General features: G+C 35.7%; 1 protein-coding gene across 4 annotated transcripts in view; it reads left to right on the plus strand.

Moving 5' to 3' along the window:
- The first annotated feature begins 2,114 nt into the window (after positions 1 to 2,114).
- Positions 2,115 to 18,525, plus strand: part of LOC120782070 (synaptotagmin-7) — a 118,879-nt gene continuing 102,468 nt past the window's right edge. For all 4 annotated transcript variants that reach the window (XM_040114226.1, XM_040114222.1, XM_040114227.1 and 1 more), the window contains exon 1: positions 2,115 to 2,273. In XM_040114226.1, coding sequence (XP_039970160.1) covers positions 2,143 to 2,273 — 131 coding nt within the window. In that variant the 5' untranslated portion in view covers positions 2,115 to 2,142. The remainder of the gene's footprint in view (positions 2,274 to 18,525) is intronic.

Consider the following 18,525-nt stretch of genomic DNA (forward strand, 5'->3'; position numbering starts at 1 on the left):
CAGAAAACCATTCAAAATCACACCACCTGTTTACAAAACTAGAGAAAAATACGTTGTTGATTTTTGGAAATGGAATAATGACAGTTTTTTAACATGTATCAATTTATACTCTAAGTTTGCTATGATAAAAAAGTTAAAGCTTTGAGTTGGCTAGAAACTAACAAAGCATTGTTAAAAATCTTTAATGGTATGGGTCCTCCAAAAACCTTAAAATTCAACCAAGATCAGGGTTGAAATAATATAAATATCAAACAGTGGTGTACTTCATTAAATGTATCGGTAGAAGTAACTACTGGTAAAAGGTGACATTGAAAGATTACATAAAAGTTTAAATGAAAAACTTAGAATAATTAACACATCAGGTGATAAAGAGCTAAAGAATTTATAAATTGAACAAACACTTTTCACATATAATCATGTTATAGTCCACTCTACTGCTAACGAAATACCATATGTAATTTTTTTTAATGAAGAGTCACCAAAACATGACCCTAAAATGATTAAAGAACGAAGAATATATATTTTAAATAAAAACCTTCATGAAAAAGATATTGATACAAATTTTGTAAATGCAGGAATATCAAGGAAGAGACTAGACAAAATGAGTAACCCGTACAAAATGGATAGTCTTATTAAAACTGAAGATGACAGAGAACATCACATTGTTAAGTTAAAAAGTTAAAAGTTAAAAAAAAATCAAGGAAAATATAAAAACCTATTTAAAAGAAAAAAAAAACTGGTAAAAACCAAACATATGAACTTAAAACTTGTACTTTATGATTGTTATTTACCTATGATATCATATTTCATATCTTTTTACTTATTCATTATTACTTATTCATTGTAACATGCTAACCAATTTTTATATAATGTTAAAATATTATTTAAGTTAAGTTAGGATGAACTTGTGTAAAAAAAAAATTGCAATGAGGACATTGCATTATTTTTGGTTGGAAGGAATGACATACCCAAATGTCGAATTGGAGACTTTAATTAAGCATTCTATTCAGCACGTTTTAAGCATTCTACTTCAGCATTAAGCGGCCCCGTACAGCGGTGCCGTTTGTTGTTAGCGTTATTCAAGAATTCATTACGAGTTGTCACCTCGCTTATTAGCCACGCGTTCTTTAATCAGTTCAGTTCATTTAATCTTTCCATTTCCACGAATTTCAATGATGATTTCGACTGATTTTGATCACGGATTTTGATTGGCCCACATGTTGATCGTCATTTATGTCCTCACGACCACTTTGAAAACGTTGAAACCAGTCGTGCACTCTGCTACGGGGTAGGCAATCATCGCCATAAACTTGTTTCATCAATTGGAACGTTTCGGTAAAAGTTTTACCAATTTTAAAACAAAAATTTAATGTTGGCTCTTTGTTCGAAGCTCATTTTCGCACCGATAACAACACAAAGATACTGACACTTAAGACGCAATAACTTCACTTCCAATCAATGAAATGTCATGAAATGGGCAATCAATAAAGATAGCAGATTCTAACGCGTCAGTCGACATATAGATGGCGCCACCAGATTCTAGATTCAAAAAGTCCTGTTTACTTTGGAACGGACCTTGTATATATTCTTGCTATAAAAATGGCTATTAAAAATCAGATAGGGGTGAAAATTTAGAATTGCATGTATTTTTAATGTTGAATCATAAAAAGTAAAAACAAAAAAAATATTTGGGGTATTAAAGTAGATGTTAACTAATTCCTAGAACTAAGCTTACCCCATTTTAACAAAATTGGTTCAGCCTTTTCGGAGGAGTTTGGCAACAAATACCATGAATTTTATGTATTCGATTATTCATAGGGGGAGAAATCGGTAACGGTTCGCGTGTTCTTTTCTCAACATATTATACGGTTTTTTTGTACTCTTTTTAGCATTCTAACAGTTATTACACAAAAAACACATTTTCATTGTATAATTGAATCATAATTTGACCCAAAAAAAGGGTACAATTTTCTACAATTATCAAAACGTAAGAATGAAACTTGCAGCGGTCATGTCAGATTTGTAACTGCGGTAAATGGAGCTGGTAGAAGTCTAAAATATCCATGTTTAAAAAAAGACTTCTTTTAAAAGAAATATTTTTTCTTTGTATATTTCAGACTACCGCAATCCTCCACTCAAGAGATGCAGGATACACCAATACCACCTGCGAAACTGCAACAACAGACCACTGCACAATCATTAACAACACCATTGCAAAATAATATCAATAAAAAATTGAACGGATTTCTCAATTTAAAAACTCCCTTGATTGGGTAAGTATTTATATATGTACATATATTGTACATTGTTCAAAATACAGTCATACATCTGATACGTATTTCTTATGCTTTCGCAGCATGTTCCTCAAATTATGTATATCAGTTTATAATCTATCGTTAAAAGTAACTTGATATCTTAAGCCTAGTATGATTTGGTACTAAAAATTAGATTAGAGATGCCTTTCACAAACTTTACTAATGTGAATACTGGTTTTTCCTCTAGTTAAGTTGATATTTTCGGCTACAAAGAAAAATATAGAAAGGATCCCCTGCAGCATAAATTAAAACCGGTTAAAAAATCAGTGCAATGGGACCCTAATAACAAAAGTATGCAGCAAAACTTGTGAAAATTGGACATAATATAAAAATTATGTCCACAAATTATTAAAACAGTTTGAAAATTACAACACGCACCAGAGCCAAATACCGGTAAACTGATATATGGAATTATTTATTTTTATACTCTAGCAATATGTTGCTTCCGAGTATAAAAGTTTTGTTCACCTAACGGATGTTTGTATCATTTTAAATTAATCGCGACAGAAATATTATAGTGACTGTCTGTTCATCCGTCTGTCTGTAATAAATAAATATGCTTGGATTTTGATGAAACCACTGCCAGAGACATTAAATTTTACACCCAAAACGTTTCGTTAGAGCTTAAAGGAATCCATGCCAAAATTGGACAAAGTGGGCGTGGCATCGCTTTTTTTTTAAGTGAAAACTTGTATCAGTGGACCAATCCTCACCAAATTTGGTTCGTAAAATTACTTCGGCATTAGTATAATAAGTTACTTTATGAAAATTAACGAAATCAGACAGCACTTGCACCTACATAATTTGATTCTTTCACTTTTCAAGTGCCAAAGAAAATATCGGAAGAGAATTATCTTCAAAGTGTCTTTGGAACATGGCATCTTACATCTAAAAATGTCCCTGAATAATTTCAAACGTTAATAGAATCAGTTGAGGCATTGCTCTCGCCCCAACATACCTGATTGAGTTGCTTCGACCTGAATTTTAACCGTTTATTAATAATTAATAATCAATTTAGAATTGCTTTACGACCTTGTATCAACGACTATTGTGTGAACAATCTAGATAAGACAGATATACGATAGATATAAGTTTGAGGATATTAAACTTTTGTTTAATACAAAATTAATAATCAAGTTAAAATTGCTTTACGACCTTGTCTTGCGACGTCCGCACCAGAAACCATTGCACCAGCTTTGATACTTTGATATAATTGTGTCACCAACGACAATGAAGCATACATACATACTGGTATATGCACGTTTAAGGGTGCCTGCAGAGTACACGCTCAAAGTTGAACTGAACGCAAAGCATTTAAGATGCAAACTCCTAATATATCGGGAACAACAGCGTGCCAGTCGTTTCTTCTTTTCGCAAGGTGGCGCCAATTGAAGATTACCAGCGCAGCAAGGACTTTCCCAAGGTGTGGGGTCTTCTTCTTTCTCTGCTTCCCTCGGCGGGTACTGCTTCGATGCCGATGTTTAATTCGCTGAACTATGTCAATGTCGTCGCATATCTCATACATCTCATCATTCCATCGAATGCGATATTCGCCGTGGCCAACGCGCGAAGGACCATAAATCTTCCGCAGAACCTTTCTCTCAAAAACTTGTAACGTCGACTCATCAGATTTGTCATCGCCCTTGACATTGAGTGACTTATAGAGTTTGGTTTTTGTCGACAGAGAACTTTACACAGTCGTATTATTTTTGCGAGGATACCAAATTCAGACATCGCGGCGTAAAGGCAGCTCGTTTTCGTGCTGTCAAAAGCAGCTTTGAAATCGGCGAAGAGGAGGTATATGTCGATTCTCTTTTCACGGATCTTTTTCAAGATATGGTGCATGGTGAAAATCTTGTCCGTTGTTGATTTTCTAGGTCTAAAGCCACACCGATAGAACTTTATATGCGATGTTGAGGAGTCTCCCGTTTAGTGAATTGGGCAGAGCACACTTAAATTCCAATCGTCGAGCTGGCTTTCGTCCGACCATATTCTACAAAGAAGCTGATGTTTTTTGCGTTCATAATTGAATAGCTCGTCCGGAAATCTATTAACAAGTATTTCAGTCAGCGGCGAAATCGATCAGCCCTAACCCATTAAGTGGCATGTTGTGCCAAAGATACCTTCTTTGCCCACCCGGACGTTAAAGTCGCCAAGCACGATCTTAACATCGTAGCGGGAGCAGCTTCACTCTATCGAGGATATCAACCCGCTTGGCAGCAGCACCTTCCCAATTAAGGGACCGGACATTCCATGTGCATGCCCTTAAATCATTATCCATTGTTTGCCATGGTCGTCATCAAAAGGAGGGTTTATCTTCCGAGGCTGCTTATTGCTTGTCATTGGGAGCGTTTTTTACGTGGCGGGCGGGTCCCAAACCCAGTGCACAATCCTAGCGAGGGATGGTTCGCCATCTCACTTTAGCTCACCTTCAAGCGGATGTTCTTTGGCTACCCAGAGAATACTTGGTCTAATACCGGAAGTCGTGAGCTGATTGAGCCATATGTAAAATAATCGATTCAGACCACTCCTAAGTAAATCGCAATCGGAAAACTTTCCTTACTTGCGTGAACTTCTACTCATGATTCCAACCTCCCATAGTATTAAATAGCCCTACTTTTTACGGAGTATTTTTTTCCTTTACGAAAAAAACATTCATTACTTTATTAAATATATAATTTTTGTTGTTAATTTCGAAATCAGCCTTGCGCTCGGCTCGCCTTTGAGCGTCCACTCTGCAAGCATTCTAAGTGCGCCACCCTTTGTTGCGTTTAATCCTTACAAATACATTTATAAATTGTGTCGTTCGTATTTCGTATTGCGGTGACGCGCTTCTCGTCATCAGCTTGTATTAGTCCTGCGGAATACCAGTGCAGTATAATTTAATGTAGGAAGTTTGAATTACAAGAATGATAGAAACAAAGTTGCTTTGAGGAAAGGTAACATAGAAACAAAAACAAATCTATATTGTGCTCGATTTTATTTTAGTTATCCTTGGTTTTCTTGGCCGAAAAAAGTAAAACCTTGGCGTAATCTCTGTATCTGTCCCTCTTATCTATTTTATAATCATTCCCATTATTTGTATCCAAATATTACCGCAGCTGTTGCATTTTATTTACTACTATGAGAGATTATTGGTGCAAATGGTTAAAAAATACTAACTGACAAGTTATTAAATTGTAAACGAAAAAGGAAAAATAAATGCTCATTCTAACAGTGATTTCCCACAATGTCACTTATATTTTATACTTATAACAGTAAAACTTTATAAACACGGTTGATTTATAAAGCAATCAATATTTGCATATGTGTATTTGTAGTACCCATGCACAAAAAATAAAACAATGATTTCACAAATAAATATTAAAAATGTTATTTAAGCTTTGACCGTTTTACTTGAGCCAAGAAATGTGAAAATGCTGTGATAATAATGATAATGTAAACTCAACTGCAACACTGTGATTTTATGTTTGTTAGCAGTCTCCGACTGATACTCATCGCGAGTGGACGTAAATTCAGGCTATTCTTTCTCTGTGGTGCTCATCAATTTTCTGCTTCCCGCTAAGCATTATTCTTGTGCGCGTAATTTCAACATTGTATCAACACACGTGTTACCTTCACTACAAGTGCCTGTGCTTTAATTATCTCTAATGGCCCCCGGGCCACCAAATTTGGGGGACAATTGGTTCGCTGTGTTAGCTGAATGTCCCCAAGCCAAACGTAAAAAAACAATATATCAACCTAGTTTTTCCTGAATTACCTAAAGCTAAACAGAACAATCCAAAATTTCTTACTATTTCAGCAAGTGATTCAACAAAACGAATATCGAAATACTCGTGTTTTGCAGTGCATAAAGCATTGGAAGCTATAAGCAAATAAATAATTTCCACATCATGGAAATCTATTGATGATCACACCATCCCTATTAGTACTCGTTCATGTTTTAACGAGTTCTTAGATGAAATGTCGGAGTTGGGTCTTAACCAAATTAATTTAATTTCAAATGAATTTGGTAAGCTCTTAGATCTAGTTTACGTCGATAACGCTTCAATGTTCTCTGTTGTCCGATGTGATCCTTTAGTTCGGCCAGAGGACACGTATCATCCTGCTTTGGAAATTAACATCGAAATCATAGCCAACTTTGCTTATAATAATACACAAGGCCTTTGTTTTCGGTTCAACTTTGCGAAAGCTAATTTTAAGAAGATTAATTACGAACTTTCTAAAATAACTTGGCCAGATTACAGTGGCAATATTGAATTTAGTGCTTCCCACTTTAATGAAACTATTGTAAACTTATTTGAAAAATATGTTCGAAGTGTGTTGTTACTCAAAAAATTAGTTATAATTTATGGTTTTCCGAAAGAATTATGTAAATTAAAAAATAGAAAATCTCGTGCTTTTAAACTTTTTAAAAAAACTGGTTTTTAGTTACTAACTATTCAAAATATTCTAAATTGCGTCGACAATTTGCTGAACTTAACAAAATATGTTATAGTAATTATATAAATAAAGTAAAAAAAATATTATACGTAATCCCAAAATTGTTTTATGGTTTCGTCAACTCCAAACGCAAGGATTTCTAATTTTCCGTCCGCTATGAATAATAAGTCTAGTATGTCCGGTGACAATCACACCATTTCTAATATGTTCGCTGAATTCTTTAGGTCCAATTACTCTTCAAAATCTCCACAAAATGTTCGCATCAGCACAAGTTATGTCCGATTTCTGTCATTAATGCACCTACATTTCGAAACGAGACGTCTTAAATCAGTTAAATATGTTAGAACAATCATACAATTACGGCCCAGATATGATTCCCTCATGCTTTCTTAAGAAATGTGCCAAATATATATACCAACCCCTAACAAAACTATTTAACTCATCTCTTATGCAAGGCTTATTTCCATCCATATGGAAAAAGTCATTTATAATTCCTTTGCATAAGAGTGGATTTAGGTCACCTATTGAAAACTATAGGGGAATAGCAAAGTTGTCTGCAATACCTAAACTTTTTGAAGCAATTATAACAGACGACATAACCTTCCGGATCTCTCCAATAATTTCTTGTTCTCAGCATGGTTTTCGTAAAGGGAAATCTACCACAACTAATTTGCTTGAATTTGTATCACATGTATCAACGGGCTTTAGGGAGAATAAGAATACCGATGTTATATATACAGATTTTAGTAAAGCTTTTGATAAAGTAAACCATTCAATTCTTTTGAATAAACTTGATCTTCTTGGTTTTCAACCAATATTTCTAAAATGGGTTGCTTCTTATCTTTGTAATAGAATTCAACAAGTCATATTTAAAGATACTTTTTCTGACATAATCAATGTTCCTTCAGGCGTTCCTCAAGGTAGCCATCTTGGTCCAATTCTGTTCTTGTTATTTATTAACGACATATCATCTGTTGTTAAGTTTTCAAAAGTTTTATTATATGCTGACGATGTAAAACTTTTTAAAACATATACTTCAAACAGCGAAAGATGTCAGTTGCAAACAGACTTAAACAACCTAGTTTCTTGGTGTGATAGAAATGACATGCCATTGAACCTTAAAAAATGTAAAACGATGTGCTTTTCACGTAGAGCTGTAGACCCTACCTCATACGCAATACAAAACTTTAGGTTGGAGCAAGTATGCAGTTTTGTTGATCTGGGAGTAACTATGGACCCCAAACTCAATTTTAATCTTCACGTATCTTCCACGGTTTTTAAAGCTAAAGGTGCTCTTAGTTTTGTTAAACGTTGGTCTAAAGAATTTAGAGATCCGCTTACCACAAAAATTCTTTTTACATCTCTTGTGAGGCCTATATTGGAGTATGCTTCTGTGGTTTGGAACCCTAGTTACCAAGTCCATTCGGATAAGTTAGAGTCCGTTCAAAAACATTTTTCACTTTTTGCCTTAAATCATTTGCATTGGGATTCCAGTTTAAATCTTCCCCCTTACATTAACCGTTTAAAACTTATAAATCTCCCGACACTCGCTAGTCGTAGGGAGATGCTTGGTATAATATTTCTTGTAAAACTCATGAATGGGTCAGTCTGCAGCCCATCTCTCTTATCTGATATTAATTTTAACGTTCCCGCTCGCCCTACCAGGCAGTTTAGACCCTACTTTTAAAATTTTCTAGAAAAAATTTTGAGTTAAACGAACCATTCCGCCGTATATGTCATGATTTCAATTTTCATTCCAGCACATTTGATCTAACAGACTCACTCTTTACCATTAAAAAAATTATTTTATCTACTCTTAACAAGTAACATTTAATAATTATAAACTTTAATCTAATTCTTAATTTCGGCTGTTGAAATTTTTGTTTCTGTAGCTGAGCAGCTTAAGATCGCAACGCTTAAAACTCTCTTGCCTTTTATGACTCGGCTAATTCCGCTCGTTCGCGGATTGCGCCCCTCGCGTCGGTTGGGCAGGAGAAGGGTAATCGTTGGGTATTACTATTATTATTTCTGAGCTACGGGATGGTAATTTGTTGTTGCTGGTAAAAAATCCAACAATTGCACAAAAGTTTTTAACTACAAAGCGATTGAATGGAATTTGTGAAGTGAAAGTAAGCTATAACTTTTCCAAATGTACAATATTTGCACCATGCCTCAATAATGTCCCTGAAGACGAAATTATTGAAAACATGAAAGAGCAAGGTGTAGTAGGAGAGCATAAATTCAAAAAAAAAGGTGGACAATACCTTAGTTCACACCGGAGTTACCCGTCTTACTTTCGATTTATATGAACTAGCTAGTAAAGTGGAGGTTTCATGGCGCTCAGCCAGTGTAAGACCATATTTTCCCAATTCAATGAGATGTAAATTATGTCAACTCTTAGAGCATACCATTAAAAGGTGTAACAACAAGCCTGCGTGTGAAACTTGTAATTTCCCTCCTCGCGGCTCAGTACAATGTCTGCGCATCTTATGCGCTAATTGCGCTGGTGAGCACCCATCATATTCAAATACTTGTCCTAGGTACATCCAAACTAAAGAAATTCTAAAAATTAGAACTGTGATCAAATGTATGATGCGTGAGGCTATAAAATTACATAAAGCACAAGTGCCCAGCCTTCCAAGCACTACTTTTGCAGAAAAAGTAAAACAAAACGAACCAAAGAATTACAACTACTCAAATATTCCTACAGCACATTCCATTCATATACCTTCCGAATCCAATAAAACTTCTTCTGAAGTCTCTCACACTGACACTGTAAAGAGCACTAATACTGCTCAAACATATCTTACTCCAAACGCCAACAACGACTTAAACACTTCAGCAACCTCTTCTTACACTCTAAAACTAAATTATGTTCCAGAAAAAAGTAACACAATAAATCCAGTAAACTCTCAATCCCTTTCATTTGTTTCTCTCAATTCTTCTTCCCGCAGCACTCTTAACAGCTTTGCTAATAATTTCACACCTTAAATGCTTTTATCAACAACTCACAGAGCAACCCATTAATTTCTCAACAATACAGTCACTCAGACCAATGCCAACTTTCGACGATGAAGAAATTTAATCCATTCTTCTTTGTCCATAGAGCAAGTTCAATATACTCCAATGGAACATAAAGGGCTTCTACAACAACTATACTGAACTTGAAATTCTCATTAAAAAAATCTCACTACACTTCATTGCCTTACAAGCTTCATTAGCCATTCAGATATCCATAGAGTTTAAATTTATGACTATGTGCTTGTATATCCCCCCACAGCAAAATTTCACGCTTACTGAGCTTCAGCAAATTCTCTCCTTAGTACCCAAGCCCGTAATCCTGGTTGGAGATTTGAATTCGTGGTCCCCATTATGGGGCTCCCCCCGAACCAACCAAAGAGGATTAATTCTGGAAAACTTAGTTCTTACAGAGAATCTTACCGTATTGAACAACGGTGCCCCGACTCATTTTTCTACATTCTTTTACGCACGCCTATCTATTTGCTCTACCAATATACTTGGCTCCAAAGTGAATAGCCAAACTCTTGATAATTAGTGTGGTAGTGACCACTACCCAATAGTAACTGAAATCGCAACGTCTTCCTTTGCAATGGCCTTTCCTAAACCAAAGTTTCTGACAGGAAAAGCAGACTGGTCTAAATACACGCAAAAGGCAATTCTGTTCTGCGATCAAATCCTTGTATCTCAAAATGTCAATAAAGAGGCGGCTAATATCACCAGAATATTAAAGTCTGCAGCGCACCTTTCAATCCCGCAAACTGTTTCTAAAAGTAGTTCCATACTGGTCAAAGGAGTTGGAGAGCTTAAGAAATATAAAACAGCATAACTGGAGACTAAAGAAGCAAAACGAATGTGCTTCGAAAAACTTACCACAGAAATAAATCACAGTTCTAATCCTAAAAAGATTTGGTCGGACATAATAATGCTAACTGGCTCACCTTCCCAAGTCAATCTAAATTTTGTTAATAGCCCAACTGGTCCACTATTCGATCCCAAGGCGATAGCTGAACAGTTTGCCTCCACTTGGTCTACGTATTCTAGCGACGGGAACTTTAGTTCCGCTTTTATAGATGAAAAATATGAAACTCTGAGTCGCATTTGAGTCTACATTCAGCTTAACTCACCAGCTAAAATAATAGAATCAGAGATCACTTATCTAGAATTCGAAAGTACAATATCTTCTCTGTCAGGGAAAACTCCTGGCGCAGATAGAATTTCATACGATATGATAAAAACTTGCCTCCACCGCTTAAATTACGATTAATCAATCTTTTCACTCAAATTTTAACGAGCGGAATTTATCCACAAAACTGGAAAATTGCAACAATTGCTCCCATACCAAAGTCTACTAACCCGTCCTCAGAAGTTCTAAATTATAGACCTATTTCACTTATATGTTGCATGAGTAAGTTAATAGAAAAAATCGTTTCAAAACGAATTATGTGGTATACTTCCAAACATAGTTTAATAAGTTCACATCAGTTCGCTTTCAAAGAGGGGCAAGGAAGTTCCGACGCGCTCCTTCTTTTTGAAAGTTTCGTTTCATATGGTTTGTCTTCCCGCAATCATATTTCTACGCTCAGTCTATATTTTGAAAAGGCTTTTGATCGTGTCGGAGCTCACATAGTTCTACGACAATTAGAAAAATGTAAATATGGTAATAAAATATACCATTTTATCAAGTATTTTCTCACTAACCGTAAATTCAAAGTAAAAGAAAATAATGTTTTTACCAGTTTACATAACCAACAAAATGGAATCCCACAATGATTCCCTTTTTCCGTAATGCTATTAGCTATCGCCTTGAATGAATTAAGCCACATAATGAGCAGACATAAGAACTTATACCACATTATTTATGCAGATGACGATTTACTCTATTCTAAAATAAGTAATCTAAACACTGTTAAAAATAAATTTTTAAAAATACTAACCGATATCTCTAACTGGTCAAATTTTTCTGAAGCGACTCTGTCGCTTAATAAGTGCAAATATTTTCACATATGCCGCAAACATAAATGTACGGATTTAAACTTCTTCTTCTTCTAAATTGGCGTAGACACCGCTTACGCGATTATAGCATAGTTAACAACAGCGCGCCAGTCGTTTCTTCTTTTCGCTACGTGGCGCCAATTGGATATTCCAAGCGTAGCCAGGTCTTTCTCCACCTGGTCCTTCCAACGGAGTGGAGGTCTTCCCCTTCCTCTGCTTCCCCCGGCGGGTACTGCGTCGAATACTTTCAGAGCTGGAGTGTTTTTGCCCATTCGGACAACATGACCTAGCCAGCGTAGGATTTAAACTTAGTTCGCAATAATATTAATATTTCAAATGTTTCTAGCTTATGTTTCCTTGGAATTACTTTTGACAAACGTTTAACTTTTAAAGAGCACTGTCTTAGGTTAAAAAAAGCCTAGCTGTCAGGTTGAATATTATTAAATATCTATCTTCTAAACACTGCCTTATTCATCCAAACACTTTAATTAATGTTACTAAGGCTATAATACTGTCGAAGATTGACTATGGCTTACCAATTTTCGGAAATAGTGCAAAGAGTAATATAAAACTGTTCTCTTCGACGTATCATGCAGCCGTTCGAAGGAGTATACGCGCCCTTCCAACATTCCAGATTCATGGCATCTTAGCCGAATCTGGAATGTCTACCTTACAAGAAAGTTTTGAATATACCACTATGAGGATTATCCCAAAGATCTTTCTCAGCAGAAATAGTATTATGTATGACACTACCACAACGATATGGGCCGTTAATAAAACACCAAGACGCACGCCAACATTGCACAGAGTGCTGGAATACGCTAAAATTTTAGGAATAGACTCGAAATCATATTTTCTGCCTCCAATCAGTTCACCACATTGGGACTTAAGCTACTCATCTTTCCTTCTCGGTTTAACAAATCACGCCAAGTCAACCACAAGCACAACAGTATTCCAGCGCCTTTTTGAAGAATACAGTGCTCTTTTTCGGAACGAATGGACAATGTACTACACCGATGGGTCAAAGTCGAAGGACTACACGTCATTCGCTGTGGTCCAATCCGATGGGAAAACAGTAATAGCAGGCAATCTACCAAATTATGGACCAGTGTATACGGCAGAGGCAGTTGCAGTATACAACGCAATACTAGCAGCCTCAGAATCAAACAACAAGACGATAATCTGCACAGACAGTATGTCAACTATTGCTAGTATCATGAATGTTACTAACAAAGGCATCCTTAATTTCTGAAATACGCACCAAACTTATACAAAAAGGCAAAGAAATCAAAATTATGTGGATTCCTGGTCACGCTGGAATTATTGGCAACGAATTAGCATATCTTAAAGCAAAATCCGTAGCAATGGAGCCATTATTTACCTTCAATTATATGGTGAGGAAGGATATCTTTCTACTCGTCAGACTACTTCCTTAAAGAACAGACAACGAAGTTTTGGAACAGAGTGCAACACTATTACTCGAACTTCAACACAACTGGCATGTAGCCACATATTCCGTCCACCTGCCGAACAAACGATATTATTGCTTTTACTCGACTTCGGATTGCGCGTACCATGGCCACGCACTCGCACCTGCTAAACGGTTCAAATAGACCACGCTGCGAATTCTGCACTTATCCATCGCTTACAGTTAAACACCTTCTCGATGAATGCACTAAGTTTAGTGCAACTAGAAACGCACTATTTCATGACAAACCCATTTCAAATACGCTCAAGGTTTTTTCGGAGCAAAACATCCACAAGGTAGCCAAAACTGGCCTTATAAATTTAATTTAATTCTCAAATTGTAAGTTATCTTACATCCAAATAACTTCCCTTACTAACATCAATTATTTTAATAATAGTACTGACAGTAATATTGATCTTATAGTATTTACGTTTTACTGGCTAATATATTAATATTCTAGACAATACAGTTTTATTAGAGCAGTAAACCGTAAGCCCTGGCAGCTAGTGCTTCTTACTCTGTAAGATAATAATTGTATTACTATTTTTCATTTAATAAATAAATAAATAAATGTTTGTTAGTTATAAAAGCAAAGAGAAACTTGAAATTAAGCAAAATAATACGTATGCCCTACAACTATGTAAGTACTAACAAAGCAGATCAGTAAAAACATGATAATAAACGAAGGGCTAAGTTCGGGGTGCAACCGAACCCTTTATACTATATTCTTGCAACTTACAATAATCAAAATCAGGAAAATACCTTAAGGTGCAAACCGCCAACAAAAGGATCGGAATCCAAGTTGAACTTCTTTAACCTGCATCACCATAATCCACAAAATAGCTTCGAGTTAGAGACACTTTGAGTTATGGAAGGAAATGTGTATGAAATTTGACTTACCATATATTGCCAATTCAAGAGATCGACTTATGGAAGTTCAACTGTATATATGTACATATATATGTATACAACTCATACACTGACCGAAATATTCGACAAAACGGTTATTTAGAAAAACGAAAATCATTATACATACCTAAAATGCAAAATATCGTATCATCAAAAAATTCGAAATTGACTATATTATTGATTACGATACACTACTTCAAATTATATTTATAATATAAACCAGTTTTAACCAATACTACAGTCTCCGACTGTCACTCGACGCATACGGTTGTGCTATCAGTAATTTCGTTGTGTTAATCAATTTCGCTAGTGCAAGTTACATTTTCGCATTCCTTTTCGCACCTTATTTTTCAATAAGCCTGCTCTTATTTACTAACTCTTATTAATTAAATCAAATTGTAAAAACATGTCCCCTTGGGGGACCGCTCTAGAAAATAATAGGTTCGCCCTATTATCTTCTAGTCCTCAAGCAAAAAGAAAAAAAAAAGCCAACCCTATATCGAATGAAGAATTATTTCCTACTCTACCAACAACAATTAAAGACAGTCCTAAATATATAGTGATAAGTTCAAGTGATGCAAATAAACCGTTGAATAAATTTTCCTGCTTCGCCGTTCACAAAGCCCTGAAACATATTAGCTCTGAAATAATAAAAATCAGTCAACTAAGGGACGGTAATTTGCTACTCCTAGTTAAAAATAGCACTATCGTAAAAAAATTCACTACAACAAAGCAACTCGTTGGGATATGCAGTGTAAAAATTGAGCTCCACAAAAATCTAAACTCATGCAAAGGTACTATTTACGCTCCGTGCCTAAACGATATTCCAGAGAACGAAATAATTGAAAACTTGAAAGAACAGGGTGTCATATCAATTTATAAATTTCCGAAATACATAAATAGCCAACCAACTCCAAGTGGTGTAGTCCTCCTAACTTTCGATCGCTACTCCCTACCGGAAAAAATTGATGTTTCATGGTATACAACAAAGGTAAGACCATACTATCCAAATCCTATGAGATGCAAAAACTGCCAGTTACTTGGTCACACTAAAAAACGCTGTAATAAGGTCCCTACTTGCGATACATGTGCATTACCAACCCACAATCCCTCACCCTGTACTCGCACTCTCTGTGCAAACTGTTCTGCTGATCACCCAGCTTCAAGTAAACTGTGTCCAAAGTTCACTCAAATTAAGAATATAATAACAATTCAAACAGACAATAAATGCTCTTTCCGCGAAGCAGTAAATATCCATAAAGCACAAACACCACCTGTTTTCAATTCTTCATCTCCTTCATTCGCTAACGTTATTAACAACCCGACAAACATAACTCCCACAAACAATCAACAAAACACTCAAACAAAAGAGCAAATCTCGCTCTCCTCTATTACTTCACCTACAACTTCCAACTCTAAAACAATCAGCACAAACAACGAAGAAAATGTAACAACCACTATAAATCAAACAAATTCAACTCATTCGTTTCCAACAACAAGTGCAGTCGAAGACTCAACTGTAACACCTTTTGACTACAACGCAATAAACTCACTCATTTCAAACTTGATCACCCAACTCAGTAACACTCCCGCCGCCCCATTACCCACACAACCCCCATCACAAAATAGACTATGAGAATTCTCCAGTGGAATTTGAAAGGTCTATTTAACAATTATCCAGATTTAAATATACTCATAAATGAATTCTCACCACACGTAATTGCATTACAAGAAACTCACCTCCCAGCAAATAAAACTGCATATACTCCTCACAAATACATTGGTTATTTCCATAATCTACCACAAAACAAATCAGCTAAACAAGGCATTGCCCTGTTTATCAAAAAACATATCAAACACAAACGTATCCCAGTCTTTTCCAACATTTCCGCCATTGCAATAGAAATTAACATCGGTTTCAAATTTTCCATAGTCACATGCTACATCCCTCCGAATCAAAAGTTTACTGCAGGAGAACTAATAGGTGTCATTAACGCTGTTCCTGCACCCACAATAATCATTGGAGATTTTAATGCTTGGAGCCCCCTATGGGGATCTACCTTCTCAAATGGAAGAGGCCAAATAATGGAAGATGTTATTTTCTCAAAAAACTTATTTGTTCTTAATGATAGATCACCAACTCACTTTTCCTCCCACAAAACTTTCACTCATATAGACATCGCTCTTTGTTCAGCTTCCATAGCCCATAAACTCTGTTCTTATACTCTAGAAGACCTTCACAATAGCGACCACTTTCCTATCATAACTACCCTCATCACACCGATGCAATACATAATTAAGCCGAGATCAAAATTCCTTGCAGATAAAGCTGATTGGTTAAAATATTGCTCCCTGCTCAACACATCAACAAGTGTTGAAATAATATCAGAAAACATAAACGCAGAAGCATCAAAATAAAAGGATTATTCGATCCGCTGCACATATCTCCATTCCCCAAACTAGCACAAAAAAATTTTCCGCCAAACTACCGTATTGGTCCAATCTATTAACTGCCTTGAGAAATACAAAACAAGCTCTTTGGTCTAAATTCAAACAAAACGTAACAACTGAAAACTTAATTAGATACAAAAAAGCAAACTCTAACTTCAGAAGAGAACTAAAGTCTGCTAAACGCATAGCCCTTGAAAAACTAACAGCTAATATAAAACCCACTTCAAGCTCTAAAAAAATATGGAATGACATCAAATCTCTTTCAGGAGGACATAAACAAAATAAAATTGATTTTATTCAATCTCCCGTAGGTCCCATTTACGATCCGCAGCATATTGCTGAAAACTTTGCACAAACATGGTCAAACAACTCCAAAAATTTCAACTTTCATCCGAATTTTATAACACTTTCTAATCAAATCATTTCCCAAACATACCACAACCCATCCCCGTGTTTCGAAGCTACATTGATAGAATCTCCCATTACATTAGAAGAGTTCGATTCTACTATCAGCAAAATGTCCGGAAAAACCCCAGGATCAGACAAAATTTCCTACCCCCTCCTAAAAAATCTTCCATACTCTTTAAAAATCAGACTTATAACCCTATACAACAACATATTAAAACAGGGTATTGTACCTCAAGAATGGAAAAAAACTACAATTATTCCCATCCCTAAACCCAACAAATCGAGTGCCTCAATTTCAGACTTCAGACCTATTTCCTTGATACCCTGCATTGCCAAAGTTTTGGAAAAAATTATATCAAAGAGACTCATGTGGTATTTAAAACAAAAAGGACTGATAAGCCCCAACCAGTTTGGTTTTCAAAGTGGTCTTGGCGTCATTGACCCACTTCTTTACTTTGAACACCACGCTACAACAACAATATCTACCAAAAATCACTTATCCGTCCTCAGTCTAGATTTTGAGAAAGCATTCGATAGAATTGGAGCTCATACGGTATTACAAGAATTAAAAAAATGGGACATTGGAGATAAAATGTATAATTTCATAAAGTCATTCCTTTCAAATCGTAAGATTACAGTAAGTGTTAGTAACCACAACTCCAACATATACCCCCTACATAATGGCATACCCCAAGGATCTCCCCTTTCAACAACACTATTTATTATTGCCTTTAACCAATTAAGCAACTTAATAACCTCATACCGATGTGTAGACCATATCATCTACGCAGACGATGTTTTAAATTTTTCGGCTTTAAAAATTTAAACCAAGTAAAAATCATTTTAGCAACATCTAACCGAAATAGCAGAATGGTCTAAAACGTCAGGAACAAAAAGTTTCTGCAAACAAAAAGCGCACTGTATTTCACGTTTGCAGAAAAAGAAAATGCACCTTCCCTAACCTATCCTTCGAAAACACACAAATTCCTCACACTACAACTTTAAGAATACTTGGCTTAATTTTTGACAAAAAACTAACATTTAAGGAACATTGTAAATATGTTAGATTAAGTTTACTTAATAGACTAAATATTATAAAGTTTCTCTCTTCAAAACACTGTCATATCCATATCTCAACTCTCATAAATATTGTAAAAGCATTGATGTTGTCAAAAATAGACTTTGGACTCGCAATCTATGGACACTGTGCTAAGTCCCATCTCGCACTCATTGAAACCCCTTATCACATAGCGGTAAAAAGGAGCATTCGCTCATTCCCTACTTCTCCAACCAAAGTGGTCTTAACTGAAGCAGGTCTACCCAGCATCCATCTCCGAACAAAGCAGAATACAATGATGCTCATACCAAAGCTCCTCCACTGCAAAAACTCCCTTTTTGTTTAATGCGATGAAAACATATCGTACCACCAAAAACTATCCACGATCGTACAATGTATAAACATTATGCAAAAAAACTTGACATAATATCAACACCACAATTAATAAAGGAGAACACTCA

The sequence above is a fragment of the Bactrocera tryoni genome, unplaced genomic scaffold (genome assembly GCF_016617805.1).
Source record: "Bactrocera tryoni isolate S06 unplaced genomic scaffold, CSIRO_BtryS06_freeze2 scaffold_925, whole genome shotgun sequence".
Lineage (NCBI taxonomy): Eukaryota > Metazoa > Arthropoda > Insecta > Diptera > Tephritidae > Bactrocera > Bactrocera tryoni.